The sequence below is a fragment of the Dipodomys spectabilis genome, unplaced genomic scaffold, assembly GCF_019054845.1.
Source record: "Dipodomys spectabilis isolate Male_0828 unplaced genomic scaffold, ASM1905484v1 ptg000069l, whole genome shotgun sequence".
In the NCBI taxonomy this organism is placed as follows: Eukaryota; Metazoa; Chordata; class Mammalia; order Rodentia; family Heteromyidae; genus Dipodomys; species Dipodomys spectabilis.
Genome location: NW_024870746.1, coordinates 8930577 through 8942794, shown reverse-complemented (window position 1 = coordinate 8942794; position 12218 = coordinate 8930577). Strand labels below are relative to the sequence as shown.

General features: G+C 47.2%; 1 protein-coding gene across 1 annotated transcript; it reads left to right on the top strand.

Annotated features, from left to right (window-relative positions):
* The first annotated feature begins 286 nt into the window (after positions 1–286).
* Positions 287–9719, top strand: Riiad1 (regulatory subunit of type II PKA R-subunit domain containing 1). The gene is made up of 5 exons (XM_042682068.1): positions 287–402; positions 911–987; positions 7488–7534; positions 8535–8661; positions 9673–9719. Exons 1-4 carry the CDS (start codon positions 319–321, stop codon positions 8603–8605), a joined length of 279 nt encoding a protein of 92 aa, XP_042538002.1. The 5' UTR covers positions 287–318; the 3' UTR covers positions 8606–8661; positions 9673–9719.
* Positions 9720–12218: the final 2499 nt, after the last annotated feature.

Genomic DNA, 12218 nt, shown 5'->3' with positions numbered 1-12218 from the left:
TATCCGATTTAATAGTATTTGAGTCAAGGAGAAAGGTTCATTTCACCTACAATTAAGTTAGTTTAAAAAAAAAAAAAGTAAGTCTTCAAATCCAGGAATGAAGATCGTTTGGAGACGCCTGCCCCGGCGCGATACCACGTCTTCGCCCCTCAAGTTAGCTCTAGCTGCAGCTCCCGCTCCCTTCCCAGGACACGTTTCTCTCCTTTCTCTGGGGAGGGCGGGGCTTGGGGCGGGCCGGGGCGGGCCAGGGGCGGGGCCCGGGGCAGGGGGCGGGGCCCGCCCAGCTCGCGCGCCTGTCGCCTTGACGACCGAAGCAAGATGGATGGGCTGGAGGGCGGCCTGCTGGGGCCGGACCCTGGGGCCCTGAGCCCGGAGCAGATCGAGGAGCTTCGGAAAATCAAGGTGCGTGGTCCGAGCCTTCAGGCCTTCCTCCGTCAGTGAAAAGTGCAGCTCCCCAGGGCGGGACCCCCCCCCGCCCCGCCCCGCCCCCGACGGAGCGAAGGGCCCCCGAGGGGAGGGGAGCAGGAGCCCACCCCTGGTGAAGGGGTCCCGGAGAGGATCTTTGGGGTTTCTGGGGTCCTGAACAGAGCCCAACGGGCGCTTCAAAAGGCAAGATTTAAAGTAGGGTTCCTTCTGGAGAAATGGGGAGAAATGAGTGCCAGATTCATCTGTTCAGATACAAACAAGGTTTTAATGGCCTTAATAATAAGTTCCCTAAGCCCTAACAGGAAGCAGCCGGAAGATGGCGAATCTGTACACACACGGGACTTGGGCGGCTTCCGTTTACAAGCACCCTGGGGAAAGATCGAAGTTACCCGAGGAGGTTGTTTCCCCGGCCTTTCACACCTCTGGGGTTGAACTGGGTCTGTCCCTTCGTGGAGCGGTGGGTGACTCTTGGCTCTTGCTCCAGATCCAGACTCGGATTGCAAATGAAAAGTACCTAAGGACCCATAAAGAAGTGGAGTTGCTCCTAAATGGCTTCTTCAGGTAGGTAACTTTCCAGACTGACCTTGTGCAACTAGTGGAAAACTTCCTGGGTCTTGCTATAGATCGATGAATAGGAGTGTCCCTTTCTTCATACATTCCCTATTGCTTCTACCTTCTTAAAAGTTCGAAAATACCCTAAGACGAACTTTTTCTTACAAGAGAGTTTGTCTAACTTTATTTTATCTCTAAAATTCTTAAGCTGGATGCCTGTGGCCTAAGCCTGTAATCCTAGGTACTCAGGAGGCTGAGATCTGAGGATCATAGTTCAACTGAGGATTTTCAGTATACCTGAAAGATTTCCTTCAGTTATCTCTAAATTCAGTTAATAATACAGTTAAAATATTAATGCTCATTTACTTTAACTGTGAAAAGAAATGTGTACCATATGACACTTGGAAGAGGGAATGGAAAAGGGAATTTGACCTTGGGAAACCCAACTAGCCAATAGATACAGAATACTGCTCTCAGCCAGAGGAGCTCAAGATCCTTAGTAGAAATTTAAGAAAAAAATCACATGTCTGGCTCTTCCCTACTGAGAGCATTGTAGAAAACTCAAGGATTGGATGCTCTCTCTCTGTCTCCCCCCACCCCCCCCCCCTTTTTTTTTTCTTGGTCCTGAGGCTTGAACTTAGGCCTGGGCACTGTCCCTGAGTCTCTTTGTAATCAAGGCTGACACTCTACCACTTGAGCCACAGTGTCACTTTTGGCTTTTTCTGAGTAGGTTATTGGAGATAAGAGTCTCATGGACTTTGTTGCCTGGGCTGGCTTTGAACTGTGATCCTCAGATCTCAGTCCCCTGAGTAGCTAGGATTACAGGCGTGAGCCACCGGCACCTGGCTTGCCTGCCTGCCTGCCTGCCTTTATCTCTCTCTCTCTTCCTTCCTTCTTCCTTTCTTTTCTTTCTTTCTTTTCTTTCTTTCTTTCCTTCCTTCCTTCCTTCCTTCTTTCTTTCTTTCTTTCTTTCTTTCTTTCTTTCTTTCTTTCTTTCTTTCTTTCTTTCTTTCTTTCTTTCTTTCTTTCTCTCTCTCTCTCTCTTTCTTGTCAGTTGTGGGGTTTGAATTCAACCGGGCACTGTCCCTCAGCTCTTCAGCTCAAGGCAAGTGCTCTACCACTTGAGCCATAGCGCCACTTCGGCTTCTTTTTGCTTATGTGGTGCTAAGGAATCGAACCCAGGGCCTCAGGCATGCAAGGCAAGTGCTGTACCATTGAGCCACCTTCCCAGCCCAACCCACAGGCCATTTCTTAAGCCGGGAAAGAGAGAGAGAGAGAGAGAGAGAGACAGAGACAGAGAGACAGAGAGAGACAGAGAGGCCATTCCAGTGTCTCCTGGAGTACCTTCTTTCCTTCCCCCACACCACATTTCAACTTCCTACTTGGCTTGAATGAAAAAAATCTAAAGGGCCATCAGACAAAAGAACTGAAGGAAAAATAAATCATGGCGCAACAATGGGTGCAAACCACAGAGCTTGCTCATACTGTTTGGTTATACACAAGTCAGCAAGGGAAGGCTTAAATAATAATAATGCCTTCCATTTCCAGGCTTTGCTTTGTTTCCCTACATCAGCAGTCATCACAGTGTATTGTAATTGTGTTGTCAATCTTCTGCTTCTGTTACTGGTCCAAAGCTTCAAGCTGGTGAAGCCATGTGTGTGTCCCAGTGCCCATGCAGTGTGGGATGTCTTGATAACATTTTTGTTGTTGTTGGTTTTCCCAGAAACTCTATGAAAGATTTTTAAAAAGGTAATTATCATTTCCATTTTACAGGTGAAACACATTAAACTCAAGAGATATGAAGTACCGGGTGCCGGTGGCTCACGCCTATAACCCTAGCTACTCAGGAGGCTGAGATCAGAAGATCGTGGTTCAAAGCCAGCCCGGGCAGGAAAATCCATGAGACTCTTATCTCCAATAAAACACTAGAAAACCGGAAGTGGTGGTATGGCTCAAGCGGTAGAGTGTTTGCCTTGAGCTGAAGAGCACAAGGACAGCGCCCAAGCCCAGAGTTCAAGCCCCACGACCAACCAAAAAAAAAAAAGAGATATGAAGTATCTTTTTCAAGTTACTGACCTATGATTCAAATCCTGGTTCTTTCTACCATGTTGTGCAGATCCAGCGGAGACCCAAGTGGCAAAGTACTTGTCTAGCATGCATGAGGATCTGGGTTCGAGCCTCAGATTTTATGTTTTGGAATTTTTCTCTTAGGTGCATGAGGCTTATAGAACTGATGGGGAGACGTCAGAAAAAAACAAAACAAAACAAAACCGTATCTAGTTCCTCTGTGAAGCTGGGTTCCTTAGTACTAAGAATAAGGCTTGGGTAAAAGTTTTAGGAGTGGAAGTGGCGCTGTAGCTCAAGTGGTAGAGCGCTCGCCTTGAGTTGAAGAGCTGAGGGACAGCGCCCAGGCCCAGAGTTCAAGCCCCACGACCGACAAAAAAAAAAAAAGTTTTAGGAGTAAGCTGGGCGCTGGTGGCTCATGACTGTAATCCTAGCTACTCAGGAGGCTGAGATCTGAGGATGGTGGTTCAAAGCCAGCTAGGGCAGGAAAGTCTGTGAGACTCTTATCTCCAAGTAACCACCAGAAAACTGAATGAAAGTGGCTCTGTGGCTCAAGTGGTAGAGTGCTAGCCGTGACCTAAAGAGCTGAGGGACAGTGCCCAGGCCCAGAGTTCAAGCCCCACGACATTAAAAAAAAAAAAAAAAGTTTTAGGAGTCATCTGATAGTGTCACACGAGGGGGTCAAGTCATTACTTTTGTACCTTTTCTTCTAAAGGGAAGAGGGCTGGGAAGGTGGCTCAGTGGTAGAGCGCTTGGCTTGCATGCATGAGGCCCTGGGCTCGATTCCTCAGCACCACATAAAAAAAAAAAAAGCCGGAAGTGGTGCTGTGGCTCAAGTGGTAGAGCGCTAGCCTTGAGCTGAAGAGCTGAGGGACAGCGCCCAGGCCCAGAGTTCAGGCCCCATGACCGGACCCAAAAAAAAAGAAGAGGCCATGTCTGAATCCTGTGTCCCTGTGGCCCTGTTCTGTTTCTCTGTTGTCCTAGAGGACAACATTTCCTAGAGGAGGCTGGATATAAGGGGCCTAGCCGCTGGTGCCTCCCTACCCTTCCTTACTACCCCCATCTCCAAGATGAGGCAGGCCAGGCTTTTCTTTTTGCTGTCCCTGCAGCTCTCCTAAATGGAATTCTGCCCCCCCTGGGCATTTCTCTGGGATGGCGAGGGCTAATGTTTGAAGTATGAGGAGTTACTTTGCTTGCTTGTTTGGTGCTATTATTATTTGTTTTGAGTGCTACTAGAATGAGCCAGAATCAGCGTAGCATTGGACTGGCTACTTGACCAGTCCTTCCTGTGAAGAGAAGCAGACGGAGCAGGGCTCTGGGCAGCATGCCTGTGTCTGTCCTGCGGGTCTCTGCTGTGGACTCCTTGAGAAGTTTTGTACCATTTTTAATGAAAAGTGAATTTTCTTCTTGAGTTTTGATCCTAGAGACTTATGGCCATTCAGCCATGGCCCTTTGATCTGTCACAGAAATACTATGCATACAACTCTTCATACCTTCAACTTTGGACCTGAGAAATTAAAAGAATAGGGATCAAACTTATTTTAGCCACCCAGAAATCTTGGGTTTGGGTCTGGACATGTGAAATTATAGAAAGACTTTGTTAGTTGTTTTTTTTGTAAATACCCAATTATGTAAATACTAAATCATGGCAGCAGCCATATAATTACTTGGCTGAAAAAAAAAATCGTCAGTAGTTCTATATCTTTTTTTCTTGTTACAAAAATTGCCTTTGAAATATACAGAGAAGCGACAGATTCTAAGCTGGATGGACTTTCCTGTGCTTGTGGCTCTAGCATCCAGATGAAGAAATTAGATCTTACCCCAGACCCATTCTGATCAGCGTGCGTGCTGGTCCTGGGGCTTGAACTCAGGGCCAGGGCACAGTCCCTAAGCATTTTTTACTCAAGGCTAGCACTCTTGAGCCATAGCTCCACTTCTGACTTTTTGGTGGTCAGTTGGAGATAAGAAGAGTCTTGTGCCAGGCACTAGTGGCTCCACGCCTGTAATCCTAGCTACTCAGGAGGCTGAGATCTGAGGATCATGGCTCAAAGCCAGCCCGGGCAGGAAAGACCGTGAGACTCTTGTCTCCAATAAACCACCAGAAAACCAGAGGTGGCGCTGCAGCTGAAGCGGTAGAGCGCTCGCCTTGAGCTGAAGAGCTGAGGGACAGCGCCCAGGCCCAGAGTTCAAGCCCCATGACCAACAAAAAAAAAGAAAAGAAAAGAAACTTGTGAACTTTCCTACAGGTGGTGGTTTTAAACCATGATCCTCAGGTCCCAGCCTTTTAAGTAGCTATAGCTACAGGTGGGAGCCACCAGCGCCCCCTTTGTGACCCCTTTTTTGTTTGTTTCAGAGAGTCTCATCATGTAGCCCAGGTGGATGTCAAACTCTCAATCTTCCTGCCGCAGCTTCAGTGCGCGGATTACAGGTGTGAACCATCATGCCTGATGCCACTGTTGAGATTGCTAATAGCACAGATTCATTTTGCATTTTAGAGAAATGGACGTTTTATAATATGTACTCTTTGGTGCCTTCCTTAATAGTCGATCCTCACTTCTGTATTTGTATGACTATACCACATGCTGTGTATCTATAGCCATTGTCTTTCATTTTTGCATTATTGGGGATTAAAGCCAAGGACTCTGTGTGCAAAGTCCACACTCTACCTCCAAACTCCACCTCCAGCCTCCCGTTGTCTTTTTCCTTACTTTTCATGCTCCCTGAACCTGCCCTGACTCTAGCCAGTCTGAGCTCTGGTGCTCATTCTGAGTTCATGGAGTAGAAGCACAGATACCTTTTGAGTGTTCTTCTGGGCTCTGGCAATCAAAGGTGATCCTGGGGATCCCTAGTTGCTAATCTCAAGGAAGTCTTAGTCTGTAGACTATATTCTTCCATTTCTGGGCCTTGGTTCTTGCTGTTTTCCAGAATCTAGAATGTTCTTGTCCTTCAGCCCTCTCCTGCCAAAGAAATCTAATGTGTGCTGTCAATGTCTCAGGGCCAGTTGCAGAGGGAAGTTTTGGGGAACTTACTTGGTCTCTTTCACTTGCCTGTAATTTATTTAAGCTACTGTCAGATTGCATTTTAGGAAACAGACCAACCCCTCATGTTTTGTGCAGTTAATTTACACATAATTTGTACTTAATCAAATTGAAATGAAGGAGAAGGGAAGCAAACTATTCATTTGCCTGTAATGAGGCTCTGCTTCTCCTGCTCACAGCTGGTGCTCTACCACTTGAGCCATACCTCTAGTCTGACATTTTGCTGATTCATTGGAGATGGAGTCTTTTCAAAATTTTTTTGCCCAGGCTGATTTCTAACTGCAATCCTCCAGGTCTCAATCTCTTTGAGTAGCTACCTGTACCCTGCTTGGGAAGCAAATGTAAAGCTCTGGTATTGAAGCTTGGGGCTTCCTGGGCACAGAGCCTCTGGCTAAGAGTGAAGTGGGGCTGGTGGACCAGCAACATATGTAGCAAGCACTAACCTTGGAGTTACAGACCAGGGCCCTCTCTTTATTTGTTGTCTTTATGAACTGGGGTAACTGATTAACCTTTGAAAGTTTGGTTTCTTCATATGTAAACCAGGGACATACTAATTGTCATTTTACAAGGATGCTATAAAACAAGATAACATTAGTGAACATATTTTGTGAAACATAAAACTTGATAGGTTCTAAGACATTTTCCGTGAGCCGAGTGAGATTGGGGCTTCAGGTGTTGATCATTGTGTCTGCTTGCTGTACCCAGGGCTAATCGCCACCTGAAGTCCATCTTCTCAGCCTTGTTTGTTGGCTCTCTGTCCCCTGCCTTGTGAGAATTTACAGTTAAACTTTCTCAGCATGTTGTGAGTTGCATATTTAACCTTTGAAGAATGGGCAGAGGCTCTTCATGATTGCCTTGTGCTCTTGGCTTGATTTGGGTTCTGTGAAAACGTTTGAATGAATGACAAGCCCCACCTGGCTACAAAATAGCTTATTTTCCCCCCTTCTTTTTTATTTTGCCAGCTGTGGGGCTTGAACTCCATGCCCTGAGCTTTTTCTCTCAAGGTTAGCATTCTACCACTTTGAACCAAAAGCCCACTTCTGGCTTTTTTTTTTTAGTAGTTAATTGGAGATAAGAGTCTCAGACTTTCCTGCCTTAGCTGCCTTCCAACCACAATCCTCAGCCTCCTGGGCAACTAGGATTACAGGCATGAACTACCAGTGCCTGGCCAGCATAGCTTTTTTTTAATGAAATAATCAGTGGCCTAGGTTTATTTCTACTTGGGTGTTTTGCACCTGAGAGCATGGGTTGAAGAAACATCATTTGTCTGAGATGCCCTGGATTGCTGGCTTTCAGGATGAGGTCTCAGGTCGCAGGTGGAGCAGTTTCCAACTATCCAAGCGGTAGCCACAGACTGCCTCAAAGCTTGACTTACCTGCTACCTTTTCTCTTACTATTTTCTTGCAGACAGATGTTTCTGCAAAGACCTGGCAACATCCTAGAATTTGCTGCAGGTGAGTAAGATGGGGAATGGAGACTTGGACAGGCTACCCGCCCTGTGGAGTCTGGGGGGCCTTCTCTTTTGACAGCTGTCCCCCCTGGGGGCTATTTTCAGAAGGCTTCATTGCTCTGCTGTCATTTCCTCAAAATGAGGCCAGATAAGAAAGGAGACAGAACTTTCGCTTGGTGAGGATTGTTAAGAATTTTGAAATTCCCAACGGAAGACAGGCGCATCCCTTTTCCCTGGGGATCTCACAGGGGTTCCTGACCCTGGCTGCATATTAGAATTACCTGGGGAGCTTTTACAACACGCCCATGCTCAGGCCCCACCCCTAGAGATATTTTCATTTAATGAGTCTGGGGGGCGGGGCCCCCAGGTGACTCTAATGGACTTGGTTGCCCTGAGGTGGCTTAAGGTCAGTGGTATTTAGCAGGACTGGAATGGAGCTGGGCCATTTCTTGAGCAGTTAACCCTGCAAGCAGGTCGCGCGTTCTCCAGTGTTTGGGAACGAAATCGAAGTACGTCTTTGCTACACAGCAGATGCAGCCTGTGACTCACATGCTGCCGGGGTAGAAAGCCCTCTTCTGTCGTCATCCTGCGGAGTCTGGCTCTCCTCAGAGAGGGTGTTCTCAGAGACAAGCGCTGGCAAGCCCAGTGAATACGAGAATAACACTTGGCATTTCTTTGCGCCTCAAGATGGGCCCGGAGCAGAAAACTGAGAGACTCTCTGAGCCTTCTGAGGCCGCCCTGTGTGTCAGCAGACAAGGAGCAAATGGCTGTGGGCATAGGTCCACCCTCCCTGGGGATTGGACCCCTCAAGCAAGGACAGTGGCCTAGGGACTTCCCATGAGGGCTTGCTTGCTCACAGACACTGTACAGCAGGGGTCCCTCCAGCAGCCTGGCTAGGACCAAGCCATCCTCAAAGTAAGCTGTGTCCCTCCAGTCTTTTCCACTTTAGTATAAATGATTTCTTCTTCTTCTTCTTCTTTTTTTTTTTTTGATTTTTATCCCAGACTATTTCACGGATCCAAGACTTCCCAACAAGATTCACACGCAGCTAATTAAAGACAAGAAAGCAACTTAATTAGCAAAATCCTGACGCTCAGCTGTTGGGAGAGACCAGCCAGAACGAGCCTCTGGTGGGTGCTAGCCTCACTTAGCTGGGGAGGCGGCTTCATTCTGCATTTTGGTCTAGGGTACGAGGAGGAGAGCAAGCAGGGAAAGGCCGAGAGGAGCTGGAGACCTCAGCGCCCGTGGGCTGTCTCCCTGCCACGGTTTCGGGGAATTAGGCACTGTGAGATGCCTTACGTTGGCCTAGCCTTCCACCTAGTGAACCAGTTAGAGGGAAGAGAGTGGAAAGAAACGGGGAGAAAGCAGCAAAGAGATGGGGAGGGGTCCTTAGCACCAAGTCTACTACTGCAGGAGACCTTCCCTACCACCCCGGGCTGGGAATGGAGCACTTACTTTCTGTGCATATTGGATTGGGTGCTTTCTACGTGTGTGTGTGTGTGTGTGTGTGTGTTGGTCATGGGGCCTGGGTGCTCTTCAGCTCAAGGTGAGCGCTCTACCACTTGAGCCACAGCGCCACTTCTGATTTTCTGGTGGTTAATTGGAGACAAGTCTCACAGACTTCCCTGCCCAGGCTGGCTTTGAACTGCAGTTCTCAGATCTCAGCCTTCTGAGTAGCTAGGCATCCAGGCGTGAGCCACCGGTGCCCGGTTCTACTCCATCTTTAAACCAGGCTGTGCTGTCAGGTGCCAGTGGCTCACATCTGTAATCTTAGCTTCTCAGGAGGCTTGAAAAGCTGAGAATTGAGGTTCAAAGCCATACTGAGCAGAAAGGTTCATAAGACTCTTCAGCTAACCAGCAAAAAGCCCTAAGTAGAACTCTGGCTTAAGCGTGCCAGCCTTGAATGTAAAAGCTAAGAAACAGAGCCCAAGTCCTCAAGCCATAGTACCAGGACAAGAAAACAACAAACAACAACAAAAACCAAGCCCAGGTTGTGTCATGAAGGTCACCACAGCTGTTTTTCAAGCAGGATGACTACTGAAACTGTTGTGAAACTTGGGATTTTTTTTTTCTTTCACTTTTCGGGTGTGAGGTAGGAAAAGGACACACTCCTGACTTAGCAGACCCATTTCTGTTTTGCAGGGTCACCTGACAGCCCGAGAGCCCTGTTGCTGTTGCTGTGGGTTTTCAACCTGCCTTGGGCTGTCTGCTGTCTCAAAGGCTTTTAAAATCTCATTAAAACTAGACCTTTCTGCTCTCAGCTGTGTTTCACTGGGGGAGGGAGAGGCCCATGGTTCTGGTTCTCAGCCGTGGTGGGCTATTCCCATTCCAGCTGCTCCCTCCCTCCCAGGGTCTAGGCCTGAGCTGGGGCCACGGCTGGTCAAGTGGGGCAGGAGCTGAAAGTCCACATTTCAGCATGTCAGTGCCCGGGCAACTAGATAGATAGAGCGCAAGCAACGATCAGCTGATTTCTATGGAAGCAGTGTAGTGAGAGGAGGAGGCCGGAGGCCACCACAAGAGATTGAGGCAAGACGTTGCGCACCCCCTGGGGTCTGAATATTGTGAAAGAGGAGCTTGGCAGGAGACTTTAAAAGGGGGGTAGACTTTGTTCTTGAGGATTTTTAGGTACAAGCTGTCCATCCATTTGATTTTTAACTGAGAGGCAGAAGAATGGACCAGATGGCCTCCTGAAGTCCTTTTCAGCCCTACAAGGCTTGTGGTATGTATCTGCCTCTCTGGCCTCCACAATATAAAAAGCGCCTCTCACCTGTGTGTTCCTTGTCAACATCACTATGGCAACAGGAGCACAGACCAAAGCAGAGGTTGTATTATTTTGATTTCCCTTGTCTCTGCCTGCCTTGTTCCCAGCTGCCATCACCTGCGGTAGTGGAGAGGGCACCAAAACAGGGCACTTAAAGAACTATTAAAACTACTGTTAAAACAATAAACTATGGAATAGGAGCCGGAAAAGTTATTTTAACTGCTTTCAGAATTGCACTTTGGCAGCTCTGAGCACTGAGAATGAGATATCGTGGTTTAGAAAAATCCAAGCAAAACCTTTAGCAAAAACCCCCCCACACATCCTGTAATCCCAGTACTTGGGAGGTAGAGGAAGGAAGACTGTGAGTTCGAGGCCAACCTGTATAGATGTCTCAAAAAAAAAATGAGAAAAACGAAAATAAAAAAAGCATCCTGAACAGCCACTAAGAACCCGGGATGTGAGTAAAGGGTTACGTTACCACACTTGTATATCCTTTCCTGGGAAAATAGACCTGCAGCAGCGGGGGCAGGGTTCAAGTTTGAATGTATGACACAATGGTGGAAATCTAGCATTTCTCTTAATGTAACTTTGTGTGTGTGTGTGCGTGCTGGTCCTGAGCTTGAACTCAGATCCTGAGCGCTCTATTCCTGAGCTTTTTTGTTCAAGGCTTGAGCCACAGCTCAACTTTTGGAAGTTCATTGGAGGTAAGAAGCTCATGGACTTTCTGCCCCAGCTCCTGTACTCAGGAGGCTGAGATTCAAGGATCTAGGATTACAGGCATAAACCACCAGCACGAGCCCTGAAATAATGTACTTTGAAGCCTTCTTGAGAAAAGAATGGATTTAATGTTCCTAGTGCTTCTTGGTGTGAGCTGCTGGCCTAGGTTGTAGGAGTAGGGTTGTATATGGGCTGGGAGATGAGCTTCTTCCTTTCCATAACCTTGTCTGCTTTATTAGACTGAAAACTTCATCAGGGCAGGGTTCAAACCTAAAGATCTCACTTGATCACTGCTTAATTCCTGGCACTTAGCAGTATCTGGTAAAGAGCCAGTGTTCAGTAAACATCTGGGGAGAGAGAATGAATGCATGCGTAATGAATGCATACATCAACTGCTGTAATACAATTCGATACCTGAAATGGGAGCAGGTGTGTAATATAGAGGGAAGATGAGTGCCGGGTTTGGGTGGGGAGTGATGGCAATCTCAGAGAAACTGGCATCTGATGGGCAGGAAGGGGCTTCCAGACAGATCTGGGGTGGAAATACCCCCACTTTCTCCCATTCTACCGGGCACAGAACTCCTAGCTGCTCATCTTCCTCACAGAACTTCAGACTTGTTGAGGGCAGTATAGAGCTCAGCCTCATGTGGTGGATCCTATTTGATCTAGGCCTTATTACTAGATCATATTGATGTAATATATCTTATTGATCTAGCAATGGCAATGACATTTCCTGATTTTTCAGCCTCCCACAGCTTTTAGTTGATAAGCTATGGATAGAAGAATTTAGAGGGTGGGAAGTTCTAGGAAAAAATTTAATTTTTTTTCTTTTTTTGTGCTGATCCTGGGACTTGAACTCAGGACCTGGGCACTGGCTCTGCCCTTTCTTTTTGCTCAAGGCTAGCACTCTACCACTTGAGCTACAGCTCTACTTCTGGCTTTTTGGTGGTTAATTGAAAATGAGAGTCTTAAACGAACTTTCCTGCCTGGGATGACTTTGAACTAAAATCCTCAGCTTTCAGCTAGGATTTCAAGTGTGAACCACCAGGGCCAGATAAATTTTGAATTATTAAGAAAGAGAATGTATGACAGTTTGCACTTTCTGATGTGGGATGTGATTCCTGGAGCTTAAGACCAGAAGCAGTAAATGTGAGGGTGAATACTAGCTCCTCCTCCTCTTACCTCTGGCCTGATGTCAGCTGAGAATGTA